This window comes from Semicossyphus pulcher, unplaced genomic scaffold (assembly GCF_022749685.1).
Source record: "Semicossyphus pulcher isolate SPU_LCO1_2020_fin unplaced genomic scaffold, fSemPul1.0.p SCAF_9, whole genome shotgun sequence".
NCBI classification, from domain to species: Eukaryota; Metazoa; Chordata; class Actinopteri; order Labriformes; family Labridae; genus Semicossyphus; species Semicossyphus pulcher.
In genome coordinates, this window is record NW_027211770.1 from 29215522 (window position 1) to 29243290 (window position 27769).

Consider the following 27769-nt stretch of genomic DNA (forward strand, 5'->3'; position numbering starts at 1 on the left):
CTCTCTAAATAACATAAAGAGTATGGTCTAGACCTGCTCTTTTTGTAAAGTGTCTTGAGATAACTTTGGTTATAATTTGGTGCTATACATATAAAATGATTGATTGACTGATGAAAGATGAAACAATTATCCAAAAGTAAAACAAATAAATAATAATAATAATACAATAAAAGGGCAGAGGTGCTCAGAAAGGGTTTTCATACAATATTCATTTTTTTCCCCTCGAAAGTACGTGTATGTGAAATCTGAGGTTACATTAAATAAACATAAAATGTAGTTTCCTACATTTCCCAAAAGCCCTTTACTGTCGAGACTCGCGAGACTTAAGTGTCAACACGTTTGCGGCTGCGCAATATCATTCGAAAACTTGCACGGCGAGCGACGCCGTGGAGGAGAAAGACAACGCAACGAACAAAACACACAATGGCGACGGCGGCGGCAACGGCTGGCGGAACGGGCTCAGGCGGACCGGCTACCGGCCCAGCCGGCGGAGGTGCCGTAGTAGGTCGAAAGAAGGACGGTGGCCCTTCAACGAAATTTTGGGAAAGTTCAGAGACGGTATCCCAATTCGAGACGGTGCGGCTGTGGATCGGAAAGCACTACAAGAAGGTAAGCTAGCTGCTCCGCTTCCCCATTGATTTCTATGATGGCCCGCGTCCCACTGGCACAATGGAGCGCTGCTATGCTAGCTAGCTGCTGCCACACAAAATAGCATTAGCTTGAATGTACACTGTTTAGACAAAAGTTTACTCATATTTGTAGGTCACAGATGAAAAGCAGTCGGCACACTTGTGTCACAATGCCACTAAGTAGATTATTTATACAGAAGGGAAGCTGTATCAATTAGCTAGCTCAATGTTAGCTCGCTAACTGACCATCCAGCGTCGTAAGTAATGACATGCTGAGATGCGAAATGTGCACAAACGAATGCCAGATGCATGTTGCTGCTACAGTTGTGTTTTAACCCTTGTTAGCAACTTTTCTTAATTGACAAAATTCTAGGGAAACGACCTTATCAGTACATAATCAGGCCTAGGCTAACCAAATGTTGGTCACGGGTTACCATGAATGACACGATTGAAAGTACCAGCAAAATAGAACCAAGCTTATATTTTTACTTCCAATCAAATAACATTTTATTCAGGTAAATTATGATCTGATCATTGTGAGCATTTTGTAACTGCAGTCATATTTTGTGCTGAATTGTAAGCGGCGTTGAGTTTTGTCAACACAGCAGCATAGCAGACTGTGCGGGCTCCACTAACTTATCCAAACAAAGACCGCTCCTCCTGTCTGTCCATGCTCTCATTCAAACCGACTGACACGCTTAAGCCCGTTTTGTTGGAGATATTATAATTTAAATAAATCTTCCTACATAAGCGGTTGTGGATATGTTTTTGGAGAACTTGTTAATAGTTGAACAAAGAAACAGACTTAGGACTAAACGTGTAAAAGTCCTCTCTGCACAGATGCTATGCCAGATACATGGCATGCGTTTGTTTACATTCATTGACTGTATTAGGGATGCATAACATGAAAAAAATAAACAACCCTGCTATTATTTTTGATGGATTTTATTGATGACATTTTAGTCATGATTAATGTGACCATTCATTTTTGCATCAGTCTTTTATTGTCCCTGAAAAAGCTATTAAAACCATAATATGAAGTGACATTCGGCAGAGAACTGTTTCTTACATGTGAAGAACAAGATTTGTGGCCAGAGCATCTATGCAGCACTACAGTGCTTCATTATGATGCTGATTATGTCTATCTTTTTTCCTGCATCAAAAAAATAGCAGCTTTTTCCATTGGATATTGCACTTCACTCTTTCGCATTTGTCTCCTTGACATTGTCCTCGTTATAAATAGACCAGGTCTTCTGTGAGCCTTGCCCACTTTTTAGTTTTGCTCGTCCTATTTTTCCATTCACCGACCTTGTGTCATTGCTGCTTCTGAAAGGATTTTAAATTGAGAGCAAGAGTGGTATATGGTCAGGAAAAGATATTAATGTGTGGATGCAATTTGGTAGATGGAAGGACTCCTGACAAGAGATCTCTGCCTTGCTGAAATGTCCTTTGGGAAGACTCTGCATGCTCCTGGTGTTGTTGTTGTCCCTGATATTTGACTCATTTTTGGTGGGCACAAAGTATAGACAAAAACATTTCAATGGGCACTAAAAATTACATGCAACTATATTGTTTATTAGGGCTGCATCCAGTGATTGGTGTTTGGTGTCAGTATTGTTTAACCTGCTGATTGTTTTTTCATTCATCATTTTGATGAGCTGAAGTTCATATCTTTAAGCAACTTTTTGGTTTGGAAATGGTCCGAAATTGCAGAATGTGTTTGATCGCTTGTAAATGTGAATAACCATGTTTCATAGTCCAACTTAAAGATGACATTTACCTCCTTAATTGTTGACATTGAAATTGTAATACTGTGTTCTATCTGTCTAATCGTGTAGCTCTTAAGGTGCTTGAGGATGTCGGTTATCTTTGCGTGTATTAATGAATGTTTTTATCTCTCTCCGGTCCCAGTATGTCCAGAATGACTCCCCCTCCAGTAAATCCTTGGCGGGTCTGGTGGTCCAGCTGCTGCAGTTCCAGGAGGACGCATTTGGGCGCAGAGTCAACAATCCTGCTCTTACCAAGCTTCCTGTGAGAAAATCACTCATGCATTTTGTTGTGTATCATCTCTCTGGCATTTATGAAATTCCTCAAGTGCTCAAATGTCATAAACTCACGTTTCTCTTTTAATTTCAGGCAAAGTGTTTCCTGGATTTCAAGGCAGGAGGTGCCCTCTGTCACATCTTGGGGTCGGTCTACAAGTTTAAGAGCGAGCAGGGGTGGTGAGTTGACTTGTGACTGGTGTTTTTTCTCTCACAAAACAAAACTATCCTGCAAAACTGTACAATATATCTTGTTTAACCCCAGAAATTGAACACTGGATAAATTATTCATTGCTGTTGACTGTAATGTGCTGTACTGCTGCAACCTCATCTCATGTTTTTCTTCTTTGTAATCCCAGGCGCAGATTTGACCTGCAGAATCCTTCCCGGATGGACAGGAACGTGGAAATGTTCCTAAATGTCGAGAAGAACCTGGTCCAGGTATGACCTTCACTCTTGATCACACAAGCAGCGGATAGGCCTCCCCAATCAATTAAGATGTTTGTTGCAGTCTTTAGATGTTCTTTATGTATTCATAAAAATACACCTGATATAATAAGATGCTGAAAAGTAGTTTAACATTTAGGAATTACCTCAATCTGCTGGTTTTGATCTGATCTGCAGATTCTACTTACTTAAAATATAAAACATTTTTATTTTTACTTCTTCCAGAACAACTGCTTGACTCGACCGACTGTGTTCCTGTCGCCTGACATCGAGCAGAAACAAGCCAGTAAGCTGAAAGACATCATCAAAAGGCACCAGGTGAGCATCAAACTAACCACTGGAAAGCTAACTCTTTTGTATTTTTATCTTGTAGTTGTTTATTAATATTTTTTACCCTCTCTCTCCAGGGCTCCATCACTGATGATAAATCTAAAGCCACCCACCACATTTACCCCTCTCCATCCCAACAAGAAGAAGGTAGGGTACAACCGTCTGTATCTCAAACATAACACCAGTTTTATTAGTACAAAGTAAAGAGATAAAGAGATACAGTTTGTTGCATGATAACTAAATCTCCACATGTGACTGTTGGTCCTGCAATCCATAATTTTGCAAAAGTTGGTTTGTTTTTGGTTATTTAATTCTCCATATTTCTTTTTTGTTTATGGATGTAAGAGTGAAAATGGTCAGCATTGTTTTGTGTGTGTTGCAGAAGAATGGCTTCGTCCGGTCATGAGGAAAGACAAGCAGGTGCTGGTGCACTGGGGTCTCTCCCCAGACAGGTGAGCAGAGAGGAGGCTCACAAACAGCCCCGTAGCACTTAATATTTCAGTTTATACTGCGTGATTTAAGATAAACCAGCAACATGCTTCCTTTTGACAAGTTTTCTTAAACAATTATCGTGTCTCTACATTTGATTATCTCTCCATTTTACGATGTCTTGTTGTCATTTATCTTGTTTCTACTGATGGTATGTTTTTATCTTGTTTTTACAAAGGGTTACCCTTTTAGTCTTGAGCACGGTCATCTCTTTGTGTATCATGTTTAGCAAGTCTGTTATGCGCATGTAAAAGAAGGCCAACTCTGGGGCGCTGGTTAAGCTCAGTTGGTAGAGCAGGCGTCCCATGTATAGAGGCTGTAGTCCTCGACGCACTGATCGCAGGCTCAACTCCCGGTCTGACAATCCATTTGGTGCATGTCATCCCCCACTCTCTACTCCCCACATGTCCTGTCTCTCTTCAGCTGTACTATGCAAAAAGCAAAACAAAAAGCAAAACAAAAAAAGAAGGCCAACTCACTCACTGTTAACCCAATCTACCTTCGGGTACAAATAAAGTAACTTAACCTCACCATCAGTGAGTTTGTAAGAGAGATGAATGGTAGACAAGATGTGCTCGAGCCAATATTAAAATGTAACCATAATATTCTTTGACACAGCATGTCAGATCATCAGTATTGTACTTATCAATGACTCCTATCTGTGTTTTTCTTTTCTCTAAGCTATGACACCTGGGTGTATGCCAGTGAGGTGGATGGGGATGTGGAGGACCCGCCCAGCACTGACAGACCGTGGAAGGTGAGCAAAGAGGAGGACAAGCAGAGAAGACACGCTCAGAAAGACTTTAGCGCTCAAAAAATGATAGAAGTCCAAAGTGAAGCATGCAGAGAGCACCGCCTGCAGCTCATGCTTTTGTCCCGAGCATCACTTAGCAGATGTTTAGGTGATGCTGTGGTTGTAGTTAATGGAGCGGCTATATGACATTAAGATCGTTGTTTTTACATGCGACAGTGAGTCTCTTTTATACCCCTTTCCCACCGAAATTAGCGTGTTGGCGCAGGTTTTTCAGACCTTTCATAAGGCCCGCTTATAGATGCCGATTGTCTCTTTTCCCATTGCAGGGAGAGTATGTTTCGGTGGTTAGGTCTTTATTGTATCTATTACTCATTCAGTCTATTTATCAAACTCAGTGCTGACAAATTTGGAACGATGTTTGAGCGCTGCTCGGACGGAGACGGGCGGAATTTGTAGCTGAGATGACACAGAAGTTACTGAGGGAGCATAGCATCGCGCCGGAAAGGGGGCGGAGATTAGCGTGTCCACTCGGGTTTTGTGTTCCCATCAATGCCGAGCGGAGCCGAGGCGATAATTACCCGGGTCTACTGCAGAGTCATTTGACCCGGCTCTGAATGCCGATTGTAACCTTTCCCACTAAGCAAGAAAGCCGGGTGTTGGCAGGTTTTTTGACCACTGGGAAAGTGGCGACTCGCGATTTTTAAGCACCGGCACTACAGACATCTTAGCCCCAAGATTTACCTGTTCATTTTTCGATGGCCCAAATGTAAACTTGTTAAAACAAAACAGAAAAGACAATTTAACACATCTTAAAATAGCCTGCCTTGACTGTGACACTTCAATAAACAACAATATAAATTATAGTTTTGTGTTTATATTGAAAACTCAAACTCAAGTTCTTCGTAAACATATGAAACGTGAAAGACAAGAAAGTGATAGAACAGAAGACAAGGTGTCCAATAGGTTTACCTTTGTGTCTGCCTTCGCTCAAGGGATCAAGTGTCTGTGGAACTGTAACGATACGTTGGCAAAGGCTCAGAGAATAGGGATATACCTGTGTGGCCACAAAGATCATATCACAGAGGCCAGAGGTTTTTTTGTGGCTAAAGTTGAACCCTGTAAACCTTTGTCTGCTTCCCTCTCCTCCTCAGGTCCATGCCAAGTGGGTGTTAGACACTGATGCCTACAATGAATGGATGAATGAAGAAGACTATGAGGTGGATGAGAATAAGAAGCTAGTCAATTTCCGCCAAAGGATCTTTCCTAAGGAAGAGGAGGTAGGGGCCAGAATGTTCTTTGTCTTCAAGTCCTGGATAATCAGTGCAGGTTGACCCGTCTTTGTTTAACTGTTCTGATTGTGTCTCATGATAACTGTTTTAACAAACCAACATAAGACATTAAATATTCACATTGGCTGTTTATTAAAACTAGAAATGTAAAGCTGGTCAAACACTGATGAAATAAGTCTGAATGTTTTTGTATAAGTGAATGTTTTTGCTGCCAGTTTGTTTTGTTGCTTGTCGCTGTCCCTTGTGGATTGTGCGTTGCTGTCTTCTTTTGTCTGCCTCTGTCTGTCTATTTGTTGCGCATCCTTTCCAAACCTTTCCTCACTCTTTGTCTCCGTCCTATGTATTTCAGGGTTTCTGTCCAAGATTTGAACTAAAAGATGTACTAGTAGCCAGAAATGAATAACGTCACTGGCCACAAGCTTTCAAAATATTATTATTAGATGCTATCCCAAAGATTCAGAAAAAAGGGAGATATTAAGCTTTAATTAAATGTCTTCTTCACTTGTACTGTATCATTAGTCTTCACTAGCTGTAATACCTTCAAGGTAATCTTGCAAATTGCCTGATCAAAGTACATCCTCTAAAAGTTCTCACCACTGACAGGCTCTGATTGTCATTCTAAGGCCTTGTGTCCACACAGCGCCTTTTTCTGGGAGAAAACTCTGGTTGGGCGTTGGGATAAAAAGAGAAAAAATGCTGCACGCCGGTTTTGTTTCTATGACAACAGTAAGTTTAACTTACTACACAGCTAACAACACGTAGGGCAATAAAAGCACAACACTTACCAGCAACATTTAGTGTCCGACCTATCTGCTCCCACAAAATAAGCTCTAGTGTGATACTGTTTGTGTCTAAGTATAGCTCCGGGTAGACAGAAACGGCCAAAACAAGTTGCTCCTCCATGTTTGGTGGTAACCAGGGTGACGAGTGGCACCCCATCTGATTGGTTGCCTGAAAATAAGCAGCGGTGACGACACCACGCCTTTCTGAAGGGCGCTTGGAGCGGACGCACAAAACAGGCGGAGGGTGCAGCGCGTTTTCTTGAGGTGGCCGCATACGCTCTGTCCTCATTGGGAACAATTGAAAAAAGATGCTGGCGCTCAGAAAAGGCCGCTGTGTGGACACGGGACTTAAGTGTCTGACAACATTCATTTTTAACCAGAAAAGCCCGGTACATCAATCTTTTCAGATCCACCAGACTCCATTAACTAAAAGAGTAATTTTGTGTTGCGGACTATGAGAGTTGCTGGTCTTATTCTGCCCCACCTGGTTAGTTTGTTTTTGTTATTGTGTTGTGTTGGGTCGGAAAAACAACCATTTAAAACAAAAAAGTAACACAAATATACAAACAGAACTAAGCAGGGTTAAACTAGCAACTCCCAAGGTTCATGAGGTAGAATCACTGTTTTTGTCAATGGAGTCTGGTGGCTTTAAAAAGAGACATTGAGAGGCTGTTTCTTGTTTCGAAAAAGCACTGTACCTTAACAAAAGGTCTGTCTCCTAAATAACAAACTAAGTTCCAGTGGCAAAAACGAGAACTTAAAGAATGTAAGCTAAGAGAATATAACAATTGAAAAGTTAGGTGTTTACTTGTCTTGAAAACTTTCACTCTAATGCAAGACTTAAGAAGTGGAGAAGCTGTTTTTTGAGCTTGGACAGTATACAGGAACCCTGCTCGTCTCCTCCACCACCACGGCATCCCCCCCTCCCCGTCGTCGTTCTCCCTCCGCTTCCCCTCCTTGTGTGTGCAACCGTTCCATCCTCACATTCTGCTGCTCTTTCTCTCATCCTCCATCCCTCGCTCCCTGCGCTGCACGGGGTTTGTCTGATCAGTCTTCCCGTACACCCGATCGAAAGGAGCGCAAGGCCAACTCCGCCGGCAAGAAGAGGAGGCGCTCGCCTTCGCCGCCCAGCACTCCTGCTGAATCCCGCAAGAAGGGAGGAAAGAAGGGGTAAGGAGGCCATCTATTAATATTCCTTTCTGTAGCCGGAGGGAGAGCAAACAATTCAACTTGAAAGGAGAAAGAGGGAGATTTGGGAAATAATGCAGATTGGTCTAAGTGAGCATGGAAATGTGCGATCTAATATTTGAGCGATTCTGCTGCTGTTATTTTATATTCCTGTTTTAATGGTGAGTTAACAGTGCATTTGTTGGGAACAACTTAAAAGCTGTAATCTCGAAGATCTCAGTTTCGTTCTCTTTGGCGGCACGTATGGCAATAAACGGTAACTGTGGGCGCACACTTCCCAGATATCCAGACAGTGCTGCATGTGTGACGTCCACGGTTGGCTCTGGTTGTAACTCTTGATTTTCCTGGCTGACGGTCGCTTTCCTTTTCAGACTGTTTGCTTCATCTGAGCGTCGAGTTTGTTTCTTCTTCTTTGGATTTTCACTTCTTGTTGAAGTTGTATCTGTAGTCATCCATCTTTTCTTTGTTTGTTCAGCCATAGTAGATTACTGTTTACTCGCAACACTTGCAGAGAGCGGAAAAGCAGCCGCTTAGCTCCGCCTACCCTCTCTGGCAGACCAACCACTGCTGGCTGATGGGAAAACACGTCACTAACTGGGCGCCGCTTGTGATTTTTTTTTTCACGAATGCCGCCACTGTCACCCAGTCTGTAATACTGTAAATGTAAAGGCTTTCATCAGTGGGCCATGGGCTCAGTCACTATTGTGTTACCTCATTCGGCTACAGACTAAATAGACATTTATTTAATCTTCGAGATTATAACTTCAAGCAGCGGAAAAATGCAAATTTGTTGCTCTTGTGAGATTTTACGTAGACAATTTCTCTGCATTGGAAACTTAAAATAAGTAATGCAACACGAGGAAATTGAAAGAGTAACAATTATTTAAAGTCAAAACACTGACAGTGACACCTTTTTATCTTTTGTTTTATTGAGCAGTTTGAGCGTTTTTCTTGAATTATAAACTGAATTTGATAAATTCGATCTCTGTTGAGGATTTCTGTGGCTTTTTAGCTGACCTTTCACAATCCCTTTCTTGTCAGGAACCCGGGGCCTCACTGGAAGCGTCGGGGCCACAGAGGCGAAGAGGAGGACACGGAGGAGGACATGACCAAGGACATGGACGACTCCTCGGCTGGTGCCAGCATGGAGGAGGGCAGCATGTCTAAGAACGGTATGAGCAGAGCGCGGGGCTCAGCTGGAACCTCTTTCATTTAATACACAACAAGTTTGGTATTTTAACCAACCCGCTGCCCAAACCTGGCAATCAGTATCATAACATGCTGTGGTCTCATGTGCAGTCACAGCCAACGGAAGAACAATAATCCTAACCTTTTTGTAATGCGTCAATCTGAGCGCAACATGTTTTCTCTTTAGGCAGAAAACAGACCAAATTATAAACCGATTTCACAGAACAAGATTTAAGCGCTTATTTTGCATTGGACAGTTTTTGGAGTTTGCTGACAAAAGCCTCAGATCAGAGACAAATCAGTACTTGTTCCTGTAAGGGACAATCGCTGTGTGACTACTTTCAAAGACACAGTCTGAAGAGAGATATCAAACAGATTTAATATCTGAAGCAGGTCTGCAAGTCCACATGATGTGATTTTGTTTTGACTGGATATGACGACGACTTAAAGCCAGGGAGAGTACAGGATCCAGGGTGAGGGAAATATAAGGGGTAGGATCTCGAGCTACTTGGTGACGAGAAATTTCACTCAGCCCATGAAACATCCTCCCACGTACCGTGGTCCACTCAGAAAAGTAGCGAAACAGCCCGAGGACGTGTTTTTTTTAAACATCCACAGAAGAATGATTTGTAATCCTCTATAAAGATTCCCTTTTAAACCAAACACAAAATCCTGACTGAAAATGCTCCTTTTAGACCAGGTCCCATCTGCAATGTCCCACTTTTACAAAAATCCCCCAACACACACACACACACACACACACACACACACACACACACACAGTCTCACTCCTTCGCACTCTATCTATTTTAGTGTCCTCTTTTGCAAACCGCAGTGCTCGTTAATGCCTTCATGCCCACGGCTGAATTAAACACTCTTTGAATTGTATTTTTTTTTTTTTTTTTAGTCCTCCACTTTTTTCATCCTTTTCTCTTTTCTTTCAGCAAATTCAAAGAAAGACAACGAGAATACTCCTGTGAAAGGAGGGAACGTGGCCGACTTGGGTACGTATCTATGATCTATACCTAGCTTTACTATAAAATGCATTGATGTTATTAGTTATGTGTAAATGATGGGTTATGAATTTCTTAAAAATATATTTTTTCCATCGTTTTTACCGCACCTGTTTGTAATGCGTTACTACCGCCAGACGGTGGCTGTTGTGCTTCTGGAAGCGGTTTGATAACCGCCATTAAATAACGAGAAGAAGAAAGCTTAGCGATGGTTAGGTGATGGTAAAACGGATGTTGCGCTGTGAGATTTGGAACTGGAGAAAAATGCAGAGACTTCTCCAGCCGTCAAAGAGTTCTGTGTGGAACTGCTCTAAAAAATAAACGAAAATACAACAGCCATTCACGTTATGACCGTAAGATCTCAACGCGATCTTCGAGTCGCTTGCTTGAAATGCGCATCCTTGGAATCAACTGAGAAGCCTTACTAACTTTTAAAGGGCCAGTTTGATGTTTCCAAACTAAAATCTCTTTGTCTTCCAGATGACATGGAGGATGACTCTGTGCTGTCTGGTGGAAAGGTAAGATGATTGATAACTCCTCTTTGTCCTAATAAAACACACACTTTGGATGTGTGTGCTGATTGTTTGCTTTGCTAATCAGTAGGTTTGCAGCTACCAGTTATTGTCGGTCATTAGCAATCGAATGAATAGATTCACTTTTGTTCTAATCTGTGCAGCTGTCTGCACCAGCTCCTGATCCCAAAGTCTACACAAACATAATGCATAATAAAAAGCACTGAATACACATATCTATCTAAATTATCCAACCTGGGCTTTTTGTTATTTCAAACATCTAAGTATTTATTACAGATTACTTTACATTTCAGGATTACTTGTGTTATTTTATCTTTTAAATTCTTATCATATTCTAATGTTCTTGTTATTACCAGACCTGAACTTTAATTTTATTATTTGTAATATGTTTTCTCCCTTAGCTCTCAGGTTAAGTGTAAAATGATGAATGTTTTAATCGTCATTTGAATGCATCACTGTTGATGGAAAGACAGATCAGGAATTGTCACACACATCAGGAATAGCTGCACACTGCCCAGAAAGTCTGGCTGCTGCTTTGCTGCTGGACGATTTGAAATACGCAGACAAGCAAAAAACGGTTTAGCCAGGTAGATGATCACTGTCGTAACCTTTGCACGATGCTGACATGGTTTGTGACCTAGACATGGGATTATAATCTTAGTCACATTACATGTAAAAATAATGTCTCACTCGTTAAAAAAGTTATTTATTGGGTGGGAAAGAAATTGAGGTCCCTCAAAATTGGATTTTAGGTTCCAAAAACGTATTTCACTAAACGCCAGTGTTTGTAAGGATACATTCTAGAGAAGAAAAAGTAAAAAATCTGTGCCTGAAAAGATTAATTTATAAAGATACTGAAGCTTATCCTGCAAGATCAGATTTGTTTCTTTGCAGGCCAACATGTTCTGGGTGAAAACTGGACTCTATTTTCAAACAGCACTGTCCCCACAGAGTCTGTCTTTTATCATGCTGACCTGACTGTGTCTTTATCTTACTCTGCAGGATGATGAGGAGCAGGGCAAAGCTGAGGTTAACCGACTGATCGATGCTGGCGAGGACAACGTGACTGAACAGACTCATCACATCATCATCCCCAGCTACGGCGCCTGGTTTGACTACAACTGGTAAGAGCATTGGAATGAAAATATTACATTATTGTTATTTAAATGTTGCTGTATAAGAAGTTATAGCCGCTGAAGTCATTTTATTTACATCACTTAAGTGTGTCGTACATGAAGATGACGGATAACAAGGAGTATTTCTGCATATAAAGTCATTGATTATCTTTTCTTTTGATGTCAGCATCCATGAGATTGAGAGACGAGCCCTTCCCGAGTTCTTCAACGGCAAAAACAAGTCCAAAACTCCAGAGATGTGAGCTTACATACACACACAGGGTTACATATAAAAACACCAGGGTGTTTCACATTTACAGTGTCTGTAAGGAGATTTGCTGCAGACCTAGAGTGATGTATTTCCTGTCATGTTCGTGTCTTCAACAGATACCTGGCGTACCGTAACTTCATGATCGACACATATCGGCTAAACCCTCAGGAGTACCTCACCTCCACCTCCTGTCGAAGGAACTTGACTGGGGACGTCTGTGCCATCATGAGGTGAGCCAGGAAAGCTTTTTACTATATAGATTTTATTTTCAAATAGTAGATGTCGCTAAATATCTAAAGCAATACATAAAACAAGCACATCTCCTAATCCCTTTCCACATACAAGGATACAGTATCAGTCAACAAAAACATCGCAGATAACTTTGAGTAATTGATGAAAGACTTAATTGCTACTCGGTATTAATGTGTTTTTATACATTAAATGTCAAACTTATATTGTTAATATGTCCATATAGTCCTGTGTAGTCTTGTATCTGTTATTCTGTGTGATCTACGAGATAAACAGGAATCTGGCCTTTTAATGTCATTGATAAACACCTAATACCGTTCATCTTCAATGTGCACAAATGGTTGTAACATCTCTAATAAACAATGTTGAGGATCCAAGTCGTCCAAATGGTATCAAGGCAGCCTGTCGCTGCAGATTCAGACCAAATCTAAAGCTGTTTGTCGTGCAAATATTTGACCATACCCTGTATTAGAGAATACATATGGTTTAAGTGCTCCAATGCACTGTGTCTTCACATGTGCAGTTCAGTCAATCCTTTCCACCAGAGATAAATTAATCAATCAATCAATGTGGTTGCCTGTATCTGAATGGTCCTTCTTATAACTGGCCGGCGCCAACTAATTTACTTAAACTCCACAGGTCTTTGGGCTGCAGTGGAAAATGCAGCATCAAAACCGTGGGCGAATACAACCTTTAACATTAACAACTACATTTGGGGAACTTACTGGAGAATAGTTACCTTGAAAGTAGGCAAAAATACTATTCGATATTCACTGGCAACTTTTTGACCGTTGTTCGAAGTCCTGCTAGTTTACACTTGACATTTCGAAGAGTTTTCACACAGAACTCTGACAGCATTTTTCTCCGGTTCCAAACCACGCCACACCCGCTATACCTGGCACTAAGGCTTTCTTCTTTTGTTATTTAATGGCGGTTAGCAAACACCTTTCAGATACGCTACAGCCACTGTCTAACAGTAGCTCCATATTACAACCAGGCGCAGGTAAAAGCAATGATAAAAACACATCTCACAGGCGGGATTATAGCCGCATAAATTAATGACTATTCGAAATTCATGACCCATCCTTGCTTGAAAGGTCATGTCTGCAGCTTATAGGCATGTCGTTTCCTGTAAAATAGACGGACTTTATTGATAAATAATGAATTTCACATAAATCAGAAAATGGCAGTAAGTAAATATAATTGCTGTGTGTCTCCAGGGTTCATGCGTTCTTGGAGCAGTGGGGTTTGGTGAACTACCAAGTTGACCATGACAGTCGCCCATTACCCATGGGCCCCCCACCTACACCTCATTTCACTGTACTGGCTGACACACCATCTGGCCTCATGCCCCTGAACCACAGACCCCCACCGGTAAGTTAAGCTACACTGTAAGAGTGATGGACGGATGAAGAGAGTTTTTACACCTGACAGAAATGAATGAGTAATGATATCTGCACTGTGATGAAGCGTCCTGCACATCCTTATCTGCTGATCTGAATGAAACGGTTCTACATAACAAATGTTGATCATGTTCTGTGTTTCGTCCCTTCAGATTCCCCCTCAGCAGCAAATGCCCAACTTCATAGACAAAGGCAAAGACAAGGCCATCGACCTGCAGAACTTCGGCCTGCGCTCTGACCTCTACAACAAGAAAAACCCCAAGGTCAGTATACGACTCATGTAGCATCCTGTAAATATCCTACTAATAATAGCCAATAAGAGATCCGTCTTTACTTACAATGGAAGCTATATGGTAAACATATAAACACACTGCTGATACACTGTCCTATTGTTGTATTGCCTCGCTTATGTGTTTGGTTTTGTTTCCCTGCAGGGTAAAGCAGTTAACTCCACCAGGGATTGGACCGAGCAGGAGACTCTGCTGCTGCTGGAGGTGAGTCTCCGATCATTTAATTGATCTGGATTGTGAACAAGTTTGGCTCCTGAGCACTGATACTCTGTCTCTTCCTCCAACCAGCTTTCATAAATACTGAAGGAAGCATTAGATGGTTTTTGCACTTGTTGCATTTCCTCCATTACAGTTTCTGTTCACTGTCCTTCCTGTTTTTGTCCCTCCCCCTGTTAGCCCTCCTCTTTGTGTCCCTATTTCTTCATCCTTCCTGCCATAATGTATCTTTCCTTTCTCAAAGCCAACTGTCCTAGTCCTCTGCCCTCCTACTTCTGAATTACCCTCCCTTTCATGGTACATAACTCTCCCCTCTCTCTTCAGCCTACACCTCACGACCCTTTAATCTCTTCTTCTTTCCTCCCACGCTTAAGTTGCTTTCACGATCCTGCGTACCTCTGTGAATAATGAACAATGGGAAGACATTACTCAGACTTGTTTCTTGTATCCCCTCACCTCTTTCAGGCCCTGGAGATGTTCAAAGATGACTGGAACAAAGTGTCAGAGCACATCGGTTCACGCACCCAGGACGAGTGTATCCTTCACTTCCTGCGGCTGCCCATCGAGGATCCATACCTGGAGAGCACCGAGGCCTCCCTGGGCCCTCTGGCCTACCAGCCCATCCCCTTCAGCCAGTCTGGCAACCCCGTCATGAGCACAGTAGCCTTCCTGGCCTCTGTGGTCGACCCCAGAGTGGCGTCAGCTGCTGCAAGGGCAGCTCTAGGTGAGAACTGATGGAGAGAAGATGAAACTGCAGCATCACATCTTTAAAAGATGTTTTTGGGGATAAGAACCTGTTTCACATTTGTAAACAATTAAAACATTCAAAAAGCATATTATGAAGACAGATTTAATGATTGCGATATTATTTAATATTAGTGCAAAATATTGTTTTTTGCATCTGCTTGAGGCTTTGGTCGACAGAGGCACACAGATATAGATGACAGAAGAATGAAATAAACACTGTTAATCACAAACAATCACACATCAAACTATAGAGGCTCAGATTTACGATCATTTTGATTTGTCTTCATAAATGTCCTCTCTCTGTCTCTCTGCAGAGGAGTTCTCACGTGTGCGTGAGGAGGTGCCCGCTGAGCTGGTGGAGGCTCACGTCAAGAAGGTGCAGGAAGCGGCCAGGAGCACGGGGAAGGTGGACCCCGCCTTCGGCCTGGAGAGCAGCGGCATCGCCGGCACCGCCCCCGAGGAGCCTGAAAAGACCGGTGAGTGACTCATGACGAGTCCATTATGGTAGGAAAAAAATCCAACATAGCTCTGTGCCTTGGAGGACACTATCCGCTTCTCCAATGGAAGGAGGCCAGGGAGCTTGCTAAGCTACACTTCCTCAATCTACAGCGCCTGCCTCTGTTGTCTGCAGTGTTGAGTCGAAAACAAAACACGTACCGTAAAATGTTATCATTTGTTTGGTGAGGTGTCTTGAAATGCTTCCTGCTCTCCTGTTTTCCCTCCCAGACATTCCACATTTATAACTGAGTCATGTCTCGTTCAAAATCGTCAGGTTTGAAAGGTTTATTCCGGTATATTCTCTGCGTATTTCAGATTCTGTACCACTCTGACCCATTGCCTGCAGCGAAAGCGGTAGTATTTAACTCCAGCGTCTCTTGCTGGGCCGTTCCCTTCAGATGGAGAGGCGCAATGCACGCTGGGTGTTGTAGGAATATAGAATGGGCGAAACAACTAGCTGTTTGTACAACTTTCTCCGCAGCTATGGCGCCACACTCAAATATTATTGCTTCTATCGATTACAGAGAACACCAGCTTTGACTGACAGCGGCTTTTTCCTTTAAGTTCTCCCGATCAGACAGTAACAATCATGTATGAAAGGATGAAAGTGTGTTGAACTAGAAGCAGAGAAATGCAGTCAGAAAGTCGTGCATGAAGCATTACAACCTGTACATTTTGATGTTATGTACGAGAGGTTTGGTTGTTCTTGTGTGCCGTGACTTGTGCAGCCACTAGAGGGCAGCAGATAGATGCAGATTAACTGCAAGCTGTTGGGCAGGGAGAGGCATATATGATCCAGATTACAGCTCTGTGTTTGTGTGTGTGTGTGTTAAGTAAATTATGCTTTAATGCTTTCTGTAGGGAAATCTATTCACTGTGATTAAACCATTCTTAGTATGAGGGGCAGTGGGCAGCTGCTGTGCAGCATCCGATGATAACTGAAGTTCGAAGCCAGTGACGGGAGAATCGACCTAAAATGCATGTTTTTGTAACGATAACAACAATAAATTATTAATCAATTAATTGTAATTAGTTAATCTGTTGGATTATTCTGGGGGATTAAGGTCCCTAAAGAGGATATTAAAATGTCTAAATATCTCAGATGCTGATGCTGTGGAAAATATTACTGATTGATCTTATCTGTCTGATATTCAGGTGAAGAATGACAATCCGTCTTAACATTTAAAGATGATACACATCTCTCTTTAACCAGCAGAGGGAAGAAAAATACAGAAATATTAGTGTGTGTGTTTGTGTGTTCATACAGCCGTGGTAACTAGTGGATTAAAACAACAGTGGCAGATGGGGCAGGGGAGTGGGAGGAGGGGAAGCAGAAAACTGGGTCATCTCACTCTATCATATGCTACTCTCTTTCTCTCTTTGCTTTCTTGAAATAATTCTTTCTCTTTCACTATCGCTCACTATCACCTCTCTCTCTCACACACACACACACACACCCTCTCTTACACAACACCAATCATTTGTTACACCTGAGTTAATGCCCTCTAGAGCCACATTTGTGATCGATAAGCTTAAATGCGTTCTGGCCTGAAGCACTCGTCCGTCCGACACACACACACACACACAATCAATATTCAAACTCTTAACGCACGCTCAAGTGCACCCGTGACATGGTTTAACACTCAGCCGTACACATGTACCCACCCGGTCGCATGTGTGCGTTTGCTCATTTGGTCTCACACTTCACATCCTTCCCCTGCGGACTTGTTCACTTAAAATGCTTTTGACCTTAATTTCATGTCCTCACTTTCTCCCTTAAACCACTAGTTTTTTCATGAGACTCTATTTATGCATTCAAACAGGATTATATGTCACTGCTGCCTCATCTTGTTACAGTTGCATCCCAAGTGTTGAATATTTTTGTTCTGTAATTTCTGCGTCTGCTTATGCATGCACGAACACGGTCTCAAACTGTTTCTTGCCTCTTTTTCCTGTTTTTTGGAGACATTAACAATTCATAGGGGAAGAAACAATTGCAGGGGAAATGAGGCTGCAGCAGAACTTCTGTAACCATCAGTTTAAGTTTGTTACATGATGCTAATTTCTCTCCACACTTGTGTCTTTCAGAAACCCCAGAGGCAGAGAAGATGGACAAAGATTCAGACTCCCAGCAGGCCGATAAGGTAAGACCACTTTTTCTGCTTTTTCATGAATCCTACATGCCAAGGAAAACCTTTTGTTTTTGGTAAATTGGTTTGCATTTGTGATTAAAGTAAGCTGCACGCCCGACTGCATCAGGCCCCCCAAACTTTACCATCTACGAATCCAACACAAGCAGCAAAGGCCTTCCCATCGCTCCTGTCACTCACTGTGGTGTACATTTCTTTATCCTTCTTCCTGATCAACTGAGGTTCCACGTGCACATAGTGCTGATCGTTTACCTTCTTCCTCCCACCGCTACGCATACCTTTTTAGCATCTTTCTCGGACATAGGTTCAGTTTTACTGTTTTCTTTCACTCTCTTGGGGTCAGCGGAGAAGTGTCTCACTGCTGCATCTCCTGATTTTTGTTCTCCGTGTCGCCACAGCAACCAGTAAATGTGAAGTGTGGCGTGAGAGTGAAGGGAAGCGCTTCAGTGCTAATATTGGACCTTTTTTATTTTAAAGTTTTCACATTTTACTTCAGTTTCAGTTAATGTATTGAACATGAGCTCTTAAGTAGGCAAACTATAGGTATATAATATTACTGTCATAGCGCTACAACCACCAACAGTTTCAGCTGCTACCCTGATAGTATTTACCTGCGTGACTGTTTACTGAGTTTTAAACTTTACAAGCCTCAAAAAAGTCTCAGAACACCACAAACAACTAAATAAACTGTAGAGAAAGGTTTTGTTGACATTAGAATAATTGAGAAAATCACTTGTCTGTTTATTTACAACATTTAATTACGAGTTTAACATGGAGATATTGGCGTAACTGTCCTGCAGGTCAATGGCCTTTGCTTTGCTGCCAAGTCTAAAATGAAATCTTGAAATGTATGATTGTGATTAATTGTTTAAACAAACCTCAAAACACTGAAGCTATATTTTCATTGTTTTTAAGTTGTTTTAAATCAAGTGTTTATCTTGTGAACTCTGTCAGACCACACACCTTTGTAATGGCACAAACATGAGGACATTTTTTTCCTCAAATATTTCCTCTCAGCTACATGTGTTGTCCGTGGTTCAGAAAGGCCCAAAGGCTGAATGTAATGGCATTTTTAAAATGCTTAATTTGTCCCAGCTCTGCTGGGCAGCTTGTTGGCTTTGCTTCCTCATTAGCATCCATTAACTGTGTCAAACGAAAAGTGGAAAGGGTCACAATGCAACCTATTATTCCTTTTGCCCCAAGCATCACAGCATTTTCCAGATTTGACGTTCCAAAATAACAAGTGTCTCACACGTCACAGAAGCTTTTTCCTCCTTCATGCAGCTTGCAACACTTAGTCATATATCATCTTCTCTTACACCATAGGACAGACGTATTACCTTATCCTTGGTCCCTGTGGCCTAGATATGGGTCTCTTACTGTTGTGTGTCCTCATTCTTCAGGCGGAGATGAAGGACGAGGCAGAGAAGCCCAGCGAGTCTGCAGAGAAGAGCAGCGACAAGACGGACGCCACAGAGAAGGTGAAGAAGGAGGGAGCGGAGGCCTCAGAGCGCGAGGAGGAGAATGAAGAGGGAGGGGAGGCCAAGACGTCTCCAGCAGGTAAATCTGAGATCCATTAAAAACTCAAAGACAGAAAATGTGTCATGCTTTTTCAGTAAATATCAACCTGCACATTTTATCAGCAATAATGGAGGAACAAGGCTGCAACCAAGTATAATGTCAACATGTTGGCATGCTCTAGAGCTTATGAAAGTGAGGAAGTGGTTCAGTTCTGCAAAGTCCAATCTCAAACAAACCACCGTCCACCGTTTAGTTTGTGCAAAGACTGTGGAGACTAAAAGCAACATGACTAATTTTTTCTGGCATCTCAAAGAAAGACAAGCAACTGAGTGTTTGGCACTGTGAGTTGCACCACAAAGCAGCTAACATTAGAAGATCAATTAAAAATGTAAATCAGATGAGGTGTGAAGAAATCTGATATTTACCTGTAGTCCATATCACCCACCCAAGCGTCTTTCTCTGTCCCCGTCAGATAAGGACAAAGAGGAGGCTATGGAGACGTCGTCCTCAGAACAGGAGAAGGAGAAGGATGAGAAGGCAGCTACCGAGGAGGGAGAGGACAAGAGGAAGAAACTGGAGCACGACATCGAAGAGGGAAACATTGCGACTGCAGCTGCTGCTGCTCTGGCGTCTGCTGCCACCAAGGCCAAGGTGAGGATGCAGAAGTGCTGACTAAACGACAACAAACACAAGCTCAAGGCTGTTCTTCCCAGTGTTCAACTGAGATGCCTAAGTTTTTCTAAAAAATGTGGCTTATGGACACAGTCGATAAGATTAAAAAGGGACAGGAAATCTTTCATGAGGCTTTTATTTTGAAATTTGCACAAAACTAACCGCAGAAATGTATCCACTTTAACATGTGATATCTTGATGATTTAACAGTAATCCCAGTTTTCGACACTGATTAGATATTTACAAGTTGTCTGACCCTCTTGTATTTATCCTCTCAGCACTTGGCGGCGGTGGAGGAGAGAAAGATCAAGTCCCTGGTGGCCCTTCTGGTGGAGACCCAGATGAAGAAGCTGGAGATCAAGCTGAGGCACTTCGAGGAGCTCGAAACCATCATGGACCGAGAGAAAGAGGCGGTGAGTCAAAAGAAGCTGTTGAATGATGAAGTTGAGATTAAATATGGATGCTAATTTGCAAGCACTGACCCTGTACAGCTGCATCTGCTCCAGCATGAACTTAATCTCGCCCCTCTCAGAAAGGGCTCTTAGCTGTGGGTATTAATTATGAAGGCGATCTGTTAACAGAAGCTCATCCTGCAGCTCGAGTCGAACCCACACATTGAATCACTTTAACATATGACTGTCAACATCTACAAGTAAATACATTTATAGAAAACATATGAAACGTATGAAATATATCAAAATGCAGCACATTAGAATAACACTCGAGCTGTAGCTTACCAACACGTCTTATTTTTCTTTAGCTACCTCGTCCAAGTACTGGCAGCCCCTATGCACAAATAAAACGGGCTAAACAGGAGCAGTTGCCAGGTTGTCATTGGCAAATTGGCAACCAATTCTCAGCCTTGGCTAGCCATCACTGCCAGCTACTTTCAACATATAAAAATAAGGAGGCAAACAGCAGAACATTAATACACACCAGAGTACATTCATTTAGTCTTAAAGTTAAGATGAATATATGTGAAAGTCGGTAGAAAGCGAAAATACTATTCATCAAAGACCCCCCGCACACAAACACGTGCAGATATAAGGAGAAAGAGAGACTAATTTCCTTTTTCACACAGCTCTGTTGGTTTTATTCTGCTCTCAAGTGGCATCATTGTTATCGATTTATGATGTGCTAGTTTTACCCGGCAAAGTTTGCACTCGACCTCATTTTAATCTATTTTTTCTAAGGAGTTCGACACAGAACTCGTTGACAGCTGCAGAAATCTCTGCATTTTTCTCAGAATCTCACAGCCCTACAGTCGTTTTACCGGCTCCTGGCACTAATGCTTTCTTCTCCTCTTGTTATTTAATGGCGGTTAGCAAACCGCTTTCACTACAGCCACCGTCTGGCGGTATTATCGCATTACAACCAGGCACCGGTAAAAACAATGGAGACATATTTTTAAGATGAGATAGTAGACGATTTTTTTTTAATATAAATTCATGACTATTTGAGTATTCGGAAATCATGACATATCCCTACAAGCAGGGAAAAATAGAGTCCACAGCATCTTCAGACCAGAAGAAGAAGAACATATGCTCAAAACGTTACCCACCTGTGGTGGCAGTTAAATGAAAGAACTGCTTGGGAGCACGATCCAGTGTGTGGACTGTGTTTTTTTACGCTTCTATGTGCCTTCTCTGCCCAGCACCTGGACTTTATCGATAACCTTGGTAAACTTTTCATATCCGTACAATTAACCAGTGAATGAGTGTATTCATGTTGTGAAATGGACAGCAGCTGCACTACTATAACAGAGTATAACAGAAAATGAGGGTGGAGCTGTTCACCGAATTTGAATCGTAAGCGTTATCAGTAAAGTATCAGAAAAGCACAGACTACAAAGGGTTTAGCTCGGTTACTGTAATAACACTTTAAAAAAATTATTTTATGTCACAGTTTCTTTACTAAGCTGATGTTGACCTGCATATTATCGTAATTACTCAGAAATAGTAACGATAGTTTTAGTTTCAGCGACCAAAAGATTTTAACAGTTCTTCTTTAGCGCTGCTGTAAGTTGTTAAAATTGAAATTGATATGAGGGGCAACAGTTTAGCTCAGCTGTGGCCTTTTCATTGAGGCATTCTTCGACGCAGCGGCCCCGACTTCAACTCTAACTCTCTGCCCTTCGCCACAGGTCATCCCCACTCTCTCTCCCCTCATTTCCGACTGTTTCCACTGTCCTCAAAAAATACAGGCTAAACTAAACTTTTAGTTTATCTCAAATTGAAACCCGCTTCATCATATCCAGAAGGGATTCAGTGTCACACTGTCCTTCTGTGGTTGCTAAATTGAAGTGGCAAGTAAATATTTGAAGTTCATCAGCAAGTGTTAGCTGTTAAAAAGTTTCTTCCTACTTTGTCCGAGTCCTCCACAGAGACAGAGAGAAGGCAGAGAATTACTTCTTTGTGAAAGAGCCAAGCAGCAAATAAAACCTTTTCCAGAGAAAAGCAGCTGTAGAGTCAGGCGAGAGAAGCTGTTACCTGCCTCTCTGGGGCAAATGGATAGCCCTCAGCTCTGTGTGTGGGTGTGTGTCCTGCCACTGGACGATCCCGGGAGACGCCAGTGAGAGTGTAAAACTGTGTTTTCTGCGGTGGAGGCATCAGGAGCGTAGCCCAGTTTCACGGCTGTAAATAGTGCATGAAAAGAACTCTGGTTTACATAAGCCTTCCAAAGAAGGAGAGACATCAGACCTGTGCTGCTGCCATTGGCTGTAAAACACAGAGAAAATAACAAAGACCCACACAGCACTGCAAAGAGACACAAGACAGTTTTACACTTAGTCTTCACAGGCCTGAACATTCACCATCCCCTCTGCAGACATGAAGGCAGCCACTGAAGTGTACAAATGAGCTGCGTTCGTGTCCTCTTGTACAATATTGGCATTACACTCAAGAAACCTTTTTTATGCTAGAATAAAGATTTCCTTTATAAAGTGATAAATGAATAAAAAACCTTCTTGAGGTTTTCTTGATTGTTTGTTAAATATAACTCCTATATTAAGTTGCTTCTTAAAACATACAGCCGCTATGCTGTGACACTCGTCGTAGAACCTTGGCTCCAGTGAGCACGATCTATCTACAGTCTGAAATATGTTTCCTTTGTCTCTCTGCAGTTGGAGCTCCAGCGGCAGCAGCTCCTCACCGAGCGTCAGGCCTTCCACATGGAGCAGCTGAAGTACGCAGAGATGAAGGCGAGGCAGCAGATGGAGCAGCAAGCCGCTGCTGCAGCCGCAGCCGCCGCCCAGGCTCAAGGACAGGGACAGGCTCCTGGATCTGGACCCCACTCCGGGCCCCCTCCACCAGGCATGCACCCTGGAGGGCCCCAGCCACACCATGGAGGACCAGTACCCCACCACGGAGGGCCCCCACCCGGCGGTGCCATGCATCCCGGCTACCCCCCCATGGGTCATCACCCAATGGCCCCGCACCACCCAGGACAGACAGGTGAGAGACAGAAACACAGAGCAGGTGGTCCTGGAATCTAAGTTTTTCCACATAACCGCAATGTCGCCTTTTTTCCCCACACAAGTGACCTTTGATGCATGTCATTACCCCCCTCGAGCTCCCCGTTCCCTCCGCCCCCCCTGAACCATCAAATAAAACTGACAAATGCACGATAATAATGAATTAATAATGAGAAAAATCCACACTCGCTACAGGACCGATGGGACCAGGTCAGCCGATGCCTGGACGCATGATGCCCGGCCCACCCTCTGCTGGCCCCCCTCCCGGCGGCATGCCTCCCATGATGCCCCCACGTCATCCTGGAGCTCCCAACGGCATGTGTGAGTACAAATCTCCTTCTGCCACACATTCCCATCATGTTTATTTAGTGTGTGTATATGTATAAAACCACATGTTTGTGTTCATCAGGTTTTGGTGTTGTGTAAACCAATTCATTAAAAGCACACATGGAAAAAAAGGTGGCGTTTTTGGAACCAGTGTTTGCACTTGAAATAAAAGTTTCTGTGAATCCAGAAATGAATGCGATGCCTGGTATTTACCTTAAATGCAACTGATTACCAGGTTCAATGATGCGTTTTACAAGGGCATCAGTTATGTGGCCCATTTCTTTTGGAGAGTAGGAGCCTTCTGCAGATAATTCTTCTCCAGTAAATGAATCTGAACCTGACCAGCTGAGCCCCGACAAACAAGCTAGCCACAGCTCAGCTAGAAGCCTCCTCACAGGACATCCTGTGTCCTCTGAATAGCTCTGGAGGGACACCTGAAACTGTTTATTTAGTGTTCTTACTGATTTTAAATGACTGGATTAATTTGTTTTGGAGGGCAGGGGGACCTCCGCGGGTAAATATATATGTAAAAACATTGTGAACTATGTACACCGAAAGAATCCAAACCAGAAAACAAGCTGTGCTAATGTTAGCAGCAGCTCAGCTTGCAGCTTTTCCTGCATTGGAGAGACACTGGAGTTTAACTTGTAAATGCTTTATACAGTGTTTTTATAGGTTTTAATCATCATCACTTGCTGCAAGTAAACTCCTGCACACTATGCCCTTAAAAATACATTTATTGGCGTTCAACGTTTCGGTGCTCGACCCCAACGTTTTCTCCTCTCTTACGCACTTGTCCTTTTAAATAGATGTGCAAAGTATTTGAATCATCACTACTTGGAAAAAATGTAAAAAGACTTCTTTCTTGCTCTAAAACTTCCGTCTTCGCTGTTTACAGACCCTGGCCCTCCACCTGCACAGCCTGAACCGGTACCTGCAGTTCCTGTGGGTCCTCCAGCGCCCCCGAGCGCACGAGTGTCTGAAAACTAAGACCTAACACACACACACACACACAAAAGCACACACAAACAAAACTATCTCTAAACCTCAGCCCCCCTTTTGATGGCCTTTGCTACTGGCTCTATATCTTCCCGTCAACACCATAAAACCACCATAAACTTAATCACAAAACACACACACACACACACACACTCGGGGTTAAGTGGCAAGGGTAACCCAATTTCTCTCACACACACACACATGCTGACTTCCTCTCAGGGCACAGCGGCAAGGGTCGTCTAGTTATAAACACTGTTTTCTGCTCTGTTGGGCCAGAGGGAAGCTGAAGAGAAAACAAGGAGTCAGAACAGATCAAAACATCGCTCTGTCCACACCTCCTCTTCTCTGCTGCCTCTTTATTCAAGCCAAACACTAGGGGGAGCTGCTGAGACCAGAGGGCCGGTTAGACATCGAGGGGTGTGTGTGAGTGCTGACAAACCACAGCTGTAACACACACGAGGCAAGCAGATCTTTCACATATATGATAGTAAAACACACACACACACAGAGGGGACCCAGCCGCTTGTCTCGTCGAGTATCTACCTCTCGCTCCTCTTTAAATGATACACTGTAGTTCTGTGAGTGTGTGTGTGCGCGTCTGAGTGTTGGTGTGTGTTCAGGGCAGGGGGATATTTGATGGTGTTTTACACTCTTATAAAAGCATCGCTTTCCCATGTGAGACTTTTGCATTAATGCCAATAGTTGGATTAGGGCATAAGATAATTTGAGATAAGCTGCAGTGATTTATCGGTTAGATTATTAAATTATTGCCAAATATTGAATGTGATGATCAATTTATTGGTTTTAGTCATTTTTAAAGGAAAAACAGGTCAAAATTCAATGATTCCAGCCTGTTAAATGGGAATATGTTCTAGTTTATTTGAACCTCTGTGACGGTAAACTTGATATCCATGGGTTGTCAGGCTTCATCTTGGTCTCTTGGTCAGTATTTATCACCATTTCAGACATTTTATAGACCTTAATTTTATAGAGTTCCTCTATTAAACGATGAAATATATCATAGATTAATTATTTTAAAGCCCTAAAACATAGAAGAAAATAAGGTACCAAATCCAGCAATGTGCAAGTTCATCTCTGATTACAACCCTTAGTTCCTACTGACAGCTAAGTTAAATGCAACATTAATATATAGTAGTAGTTGATAGCTTATGTTTCTCAAACAGGCGTAAATAGTGGTTTTGTTTGGAACTGTTTTAAGTGGCGGATTAATCAACACGTGGTGCTGTAGTTCTCCTGGCTGCAGGAAGGTGTATGTGGGATTTAATCCAAGCGGCTCATTAATGTGTTTTAAGAGTGTTTGGACAACAACAAAGCTCTTAGTCACAGAGGAAGATGTATAACAATTTGGGTCCATATATTATGTGTTGGTAGGCTCAATTCAGTTTGTTAGGGTCTTTAAACATTAATGCAAAAGTCTCAGACGTAAGAGGAAGAACAAACGGCTCCATCATCCCTCCTTCGGCCACACACCTCGCACTTCCCTGTAACACACACACACGCACACAGAAAGGAAAGCTAAGCTAAGGCTCACACTGGAGGCTGCGTGCACACACCGACTTGGCCAGACCCTGCCACAAAGCACTGGACGACCACACACACATTAACACACATGAAAACACAGAAATGTACATCTAACTCCTGCTGACCTTCACGCAGCCTTTACAGAGAGGGAGACGCTGTGATGCGGCTCGACTGAAACATTCAAACATGAATGACGCGGTGGGCTTCTAGAAGTTTTTAGGTGCTGATACTGTAGCGAATAAAAACCCCACACTTTTAACACCTCTTCTCACAATTTCCTGACGCTTAGTGCTGCCTACCTCGCTAACCCTTTCTCACACACACCTTGCTGTTAAGCCACTAGCCACGGGAAAACAACGCAATATCCTCATTCCTGTGCATCAACTTATTTGTGGTCAGCACACTGAAAAATACTGCGCCACCAAAAGAGAAGTAATCACGATTTGACACATTCATTTCTATGTATAAAACGATGTTTAAAGAAGGGGAACAACCACCAAACATTTCTTTACAGAGCGCAAATGATTAATAATTAATTATTATTAATTGTGTTTTGTTAGTTTGCCGTTTTAACAAGCAAAGAAATCGCACTATTCAACACAAACTATCTCTTGTTCCAGCTCCTCAATGTGGTTGTCTTTGTGTTACATCATAATAAATGGTTCTGAGACACTTGAACCCCTCATTTTGGGTTTTAGGAGCATTTAAGAGGCACATGTTCATTATCTCCGGACATTTTATCGACTCCACTAGTTAAGAAAATAATCTGCTCTAATTATTTGTAATATCAAATACTTGTTAATCTACTAAATGTTTGGAAAGTTCTCATCAGATGCCATCAAATTGCTTGTTTTGTCTTCAATAAATTCCCCACTAGCTTGATACAAATAGCATTAACTTAAGAGCAGGTTAGCCTAAAACTAAAGTAGACTAAACCAATATGGCGCACTGTTTGTTCTGCATCTTCTCCCAGTCGACACAGAATAAGCTTTAATAAGATCTATTTAATGCGAGTCCAATGCCACTCTCCCTTTCGCTAGCACTGTTAGTATCTCTGCTACCTCTTCCTTGTTCATCTGCTAGCTACCTCTTCTAGTAATCTTCCTCTTGCTATCTGCTACCTCTCTGCGCACCCCTTCGCTACCTCTCGTTCCACTTTCCTTTTATCTTTTTTCTGCCCACGTGACTGCTGCATCACCGACTCCCGCCGCCCTCTTCTCCCAGACAAACACACGTAGGTTCATTCACTCTCGCTCTCATTCAGCGCCCCCCTCGTTCCCATTCAACATCTTAACAGGCTTGTTATATAATCTCACTTAAATATGACAGGAATCCCCTTACATATATTATCTTTAATCGCTACTTTTTTGTGTTAATGGTAATGTATTTTTAAGGAGAAGTTTTGTGTAGATGGAAGTTATCTCTGTTCTTTGGAAGTTTGTAGAATTTGTTTTTTCTTTTTTTCTTTTGTATGGGGTCTGTTGGTACTTGGACCTAGACACTGTCGAATAAACTGTGTTTTGTATGAGTTTGATGTCCCGATTGTTTTACTGTTTTTGGTTAATTTTCCACAGCACATTCAAAAGCCAGGCTGAATCTCATAACATGCCTGG

The 27769-nt window shown here is 42.4% G+C and overlaps 2 protein-coding genes across 3 annotated transcripts in view; one reads left to right on the top strand and one right to left on the bottom strand.

Moving 5' to 3' along the window:
* Window positions 1–14709, bottom strand: part of LOC138584239 (uncharacterized) — a 34399-nt gene extending 19690 nt beyond the window's left edge. The window contains exon 1 of the mRNA XM_069656417.1: window positions 14685–14709. The gene's annotated coding sequence lies outside the window, so the exon portion shown is untranslated. The remainder of the gene's footprint in view (window positions 1–14684) is intronic.
* On the top strand, window positions 379–27684 carry smarcc1a (SWI/SNF related BAF chromatin remodeling complex subunit C1a). Of its 2 annotated transcripts, none has more exons than XM_069655493.1 (28): window positions 379–609; window positions 2541–2660; window positions 2766–2851; window positions 3031–3112; window positions 3344–3436; window positions 3526–3595; window positions 3831–3900; window positions 4619–4694; window positions 5843–5968; window positions 7814–7932; window positions 8992–9122; window positions 10083–10142; window positions 10632–10669; window positions 11687–11808; window positions 11987–12058; window positions 12187–12300; window positions 13540–13693; window positions 13875–13985; window positions 14157–14216; window positions 14694–14952; window positions 15290–15451; window positions 17562–17617; window positions 19027–19183; window positions 19617–19795; window positions 20095–20229; window positions 22938–23268; window positions 23484–23609; window positions 24514–27684. In XM_069655493.1, exons 1-28 carry the CDS (start codon window positions 424–426, stop codon window positions 24603–24605), a joined length of 3387 nt encoding a protein of 1128 aa, XP_069511594.1. In that variant the 5' UTR covers window positions 379–423; the 3' UTR covers window positions 24606–27684. The 2 variants fall into 2 exon arrangements, with proteins under 2 accessions (XP_069511594.1, XP_069511595.1); XM_069655494.1 differs by having other exon boundaries at window positions 7838–7932.
* The last annotated feature ends 85 nt before the right edge of the window (window positions 27685–27769 follow it).

Coding starts and splice junctions, on each gene's coding strand:
- smarcc1a (XM_069655493.1), top strand. CDS start 424: ATGGCGACGGCGGCGGCAACGGCTGGCGGAACGGGCTCAGGCGGACCG. Junction 13,986..14,156: donor ACAACAAGAAAAACCCCAAG/GTCAGTATACGA, acceptor GTTTCCCTGCAG/GGTAAAGCAGTTAACTCCAC. Junction 19,184..19,616: donor GGCCAAGACGTCTCCAGCAG/GTAAATCTGAGA, acceptor TGTCCCCGTCAG/ATAAGGACAAAGAGGAGGCT.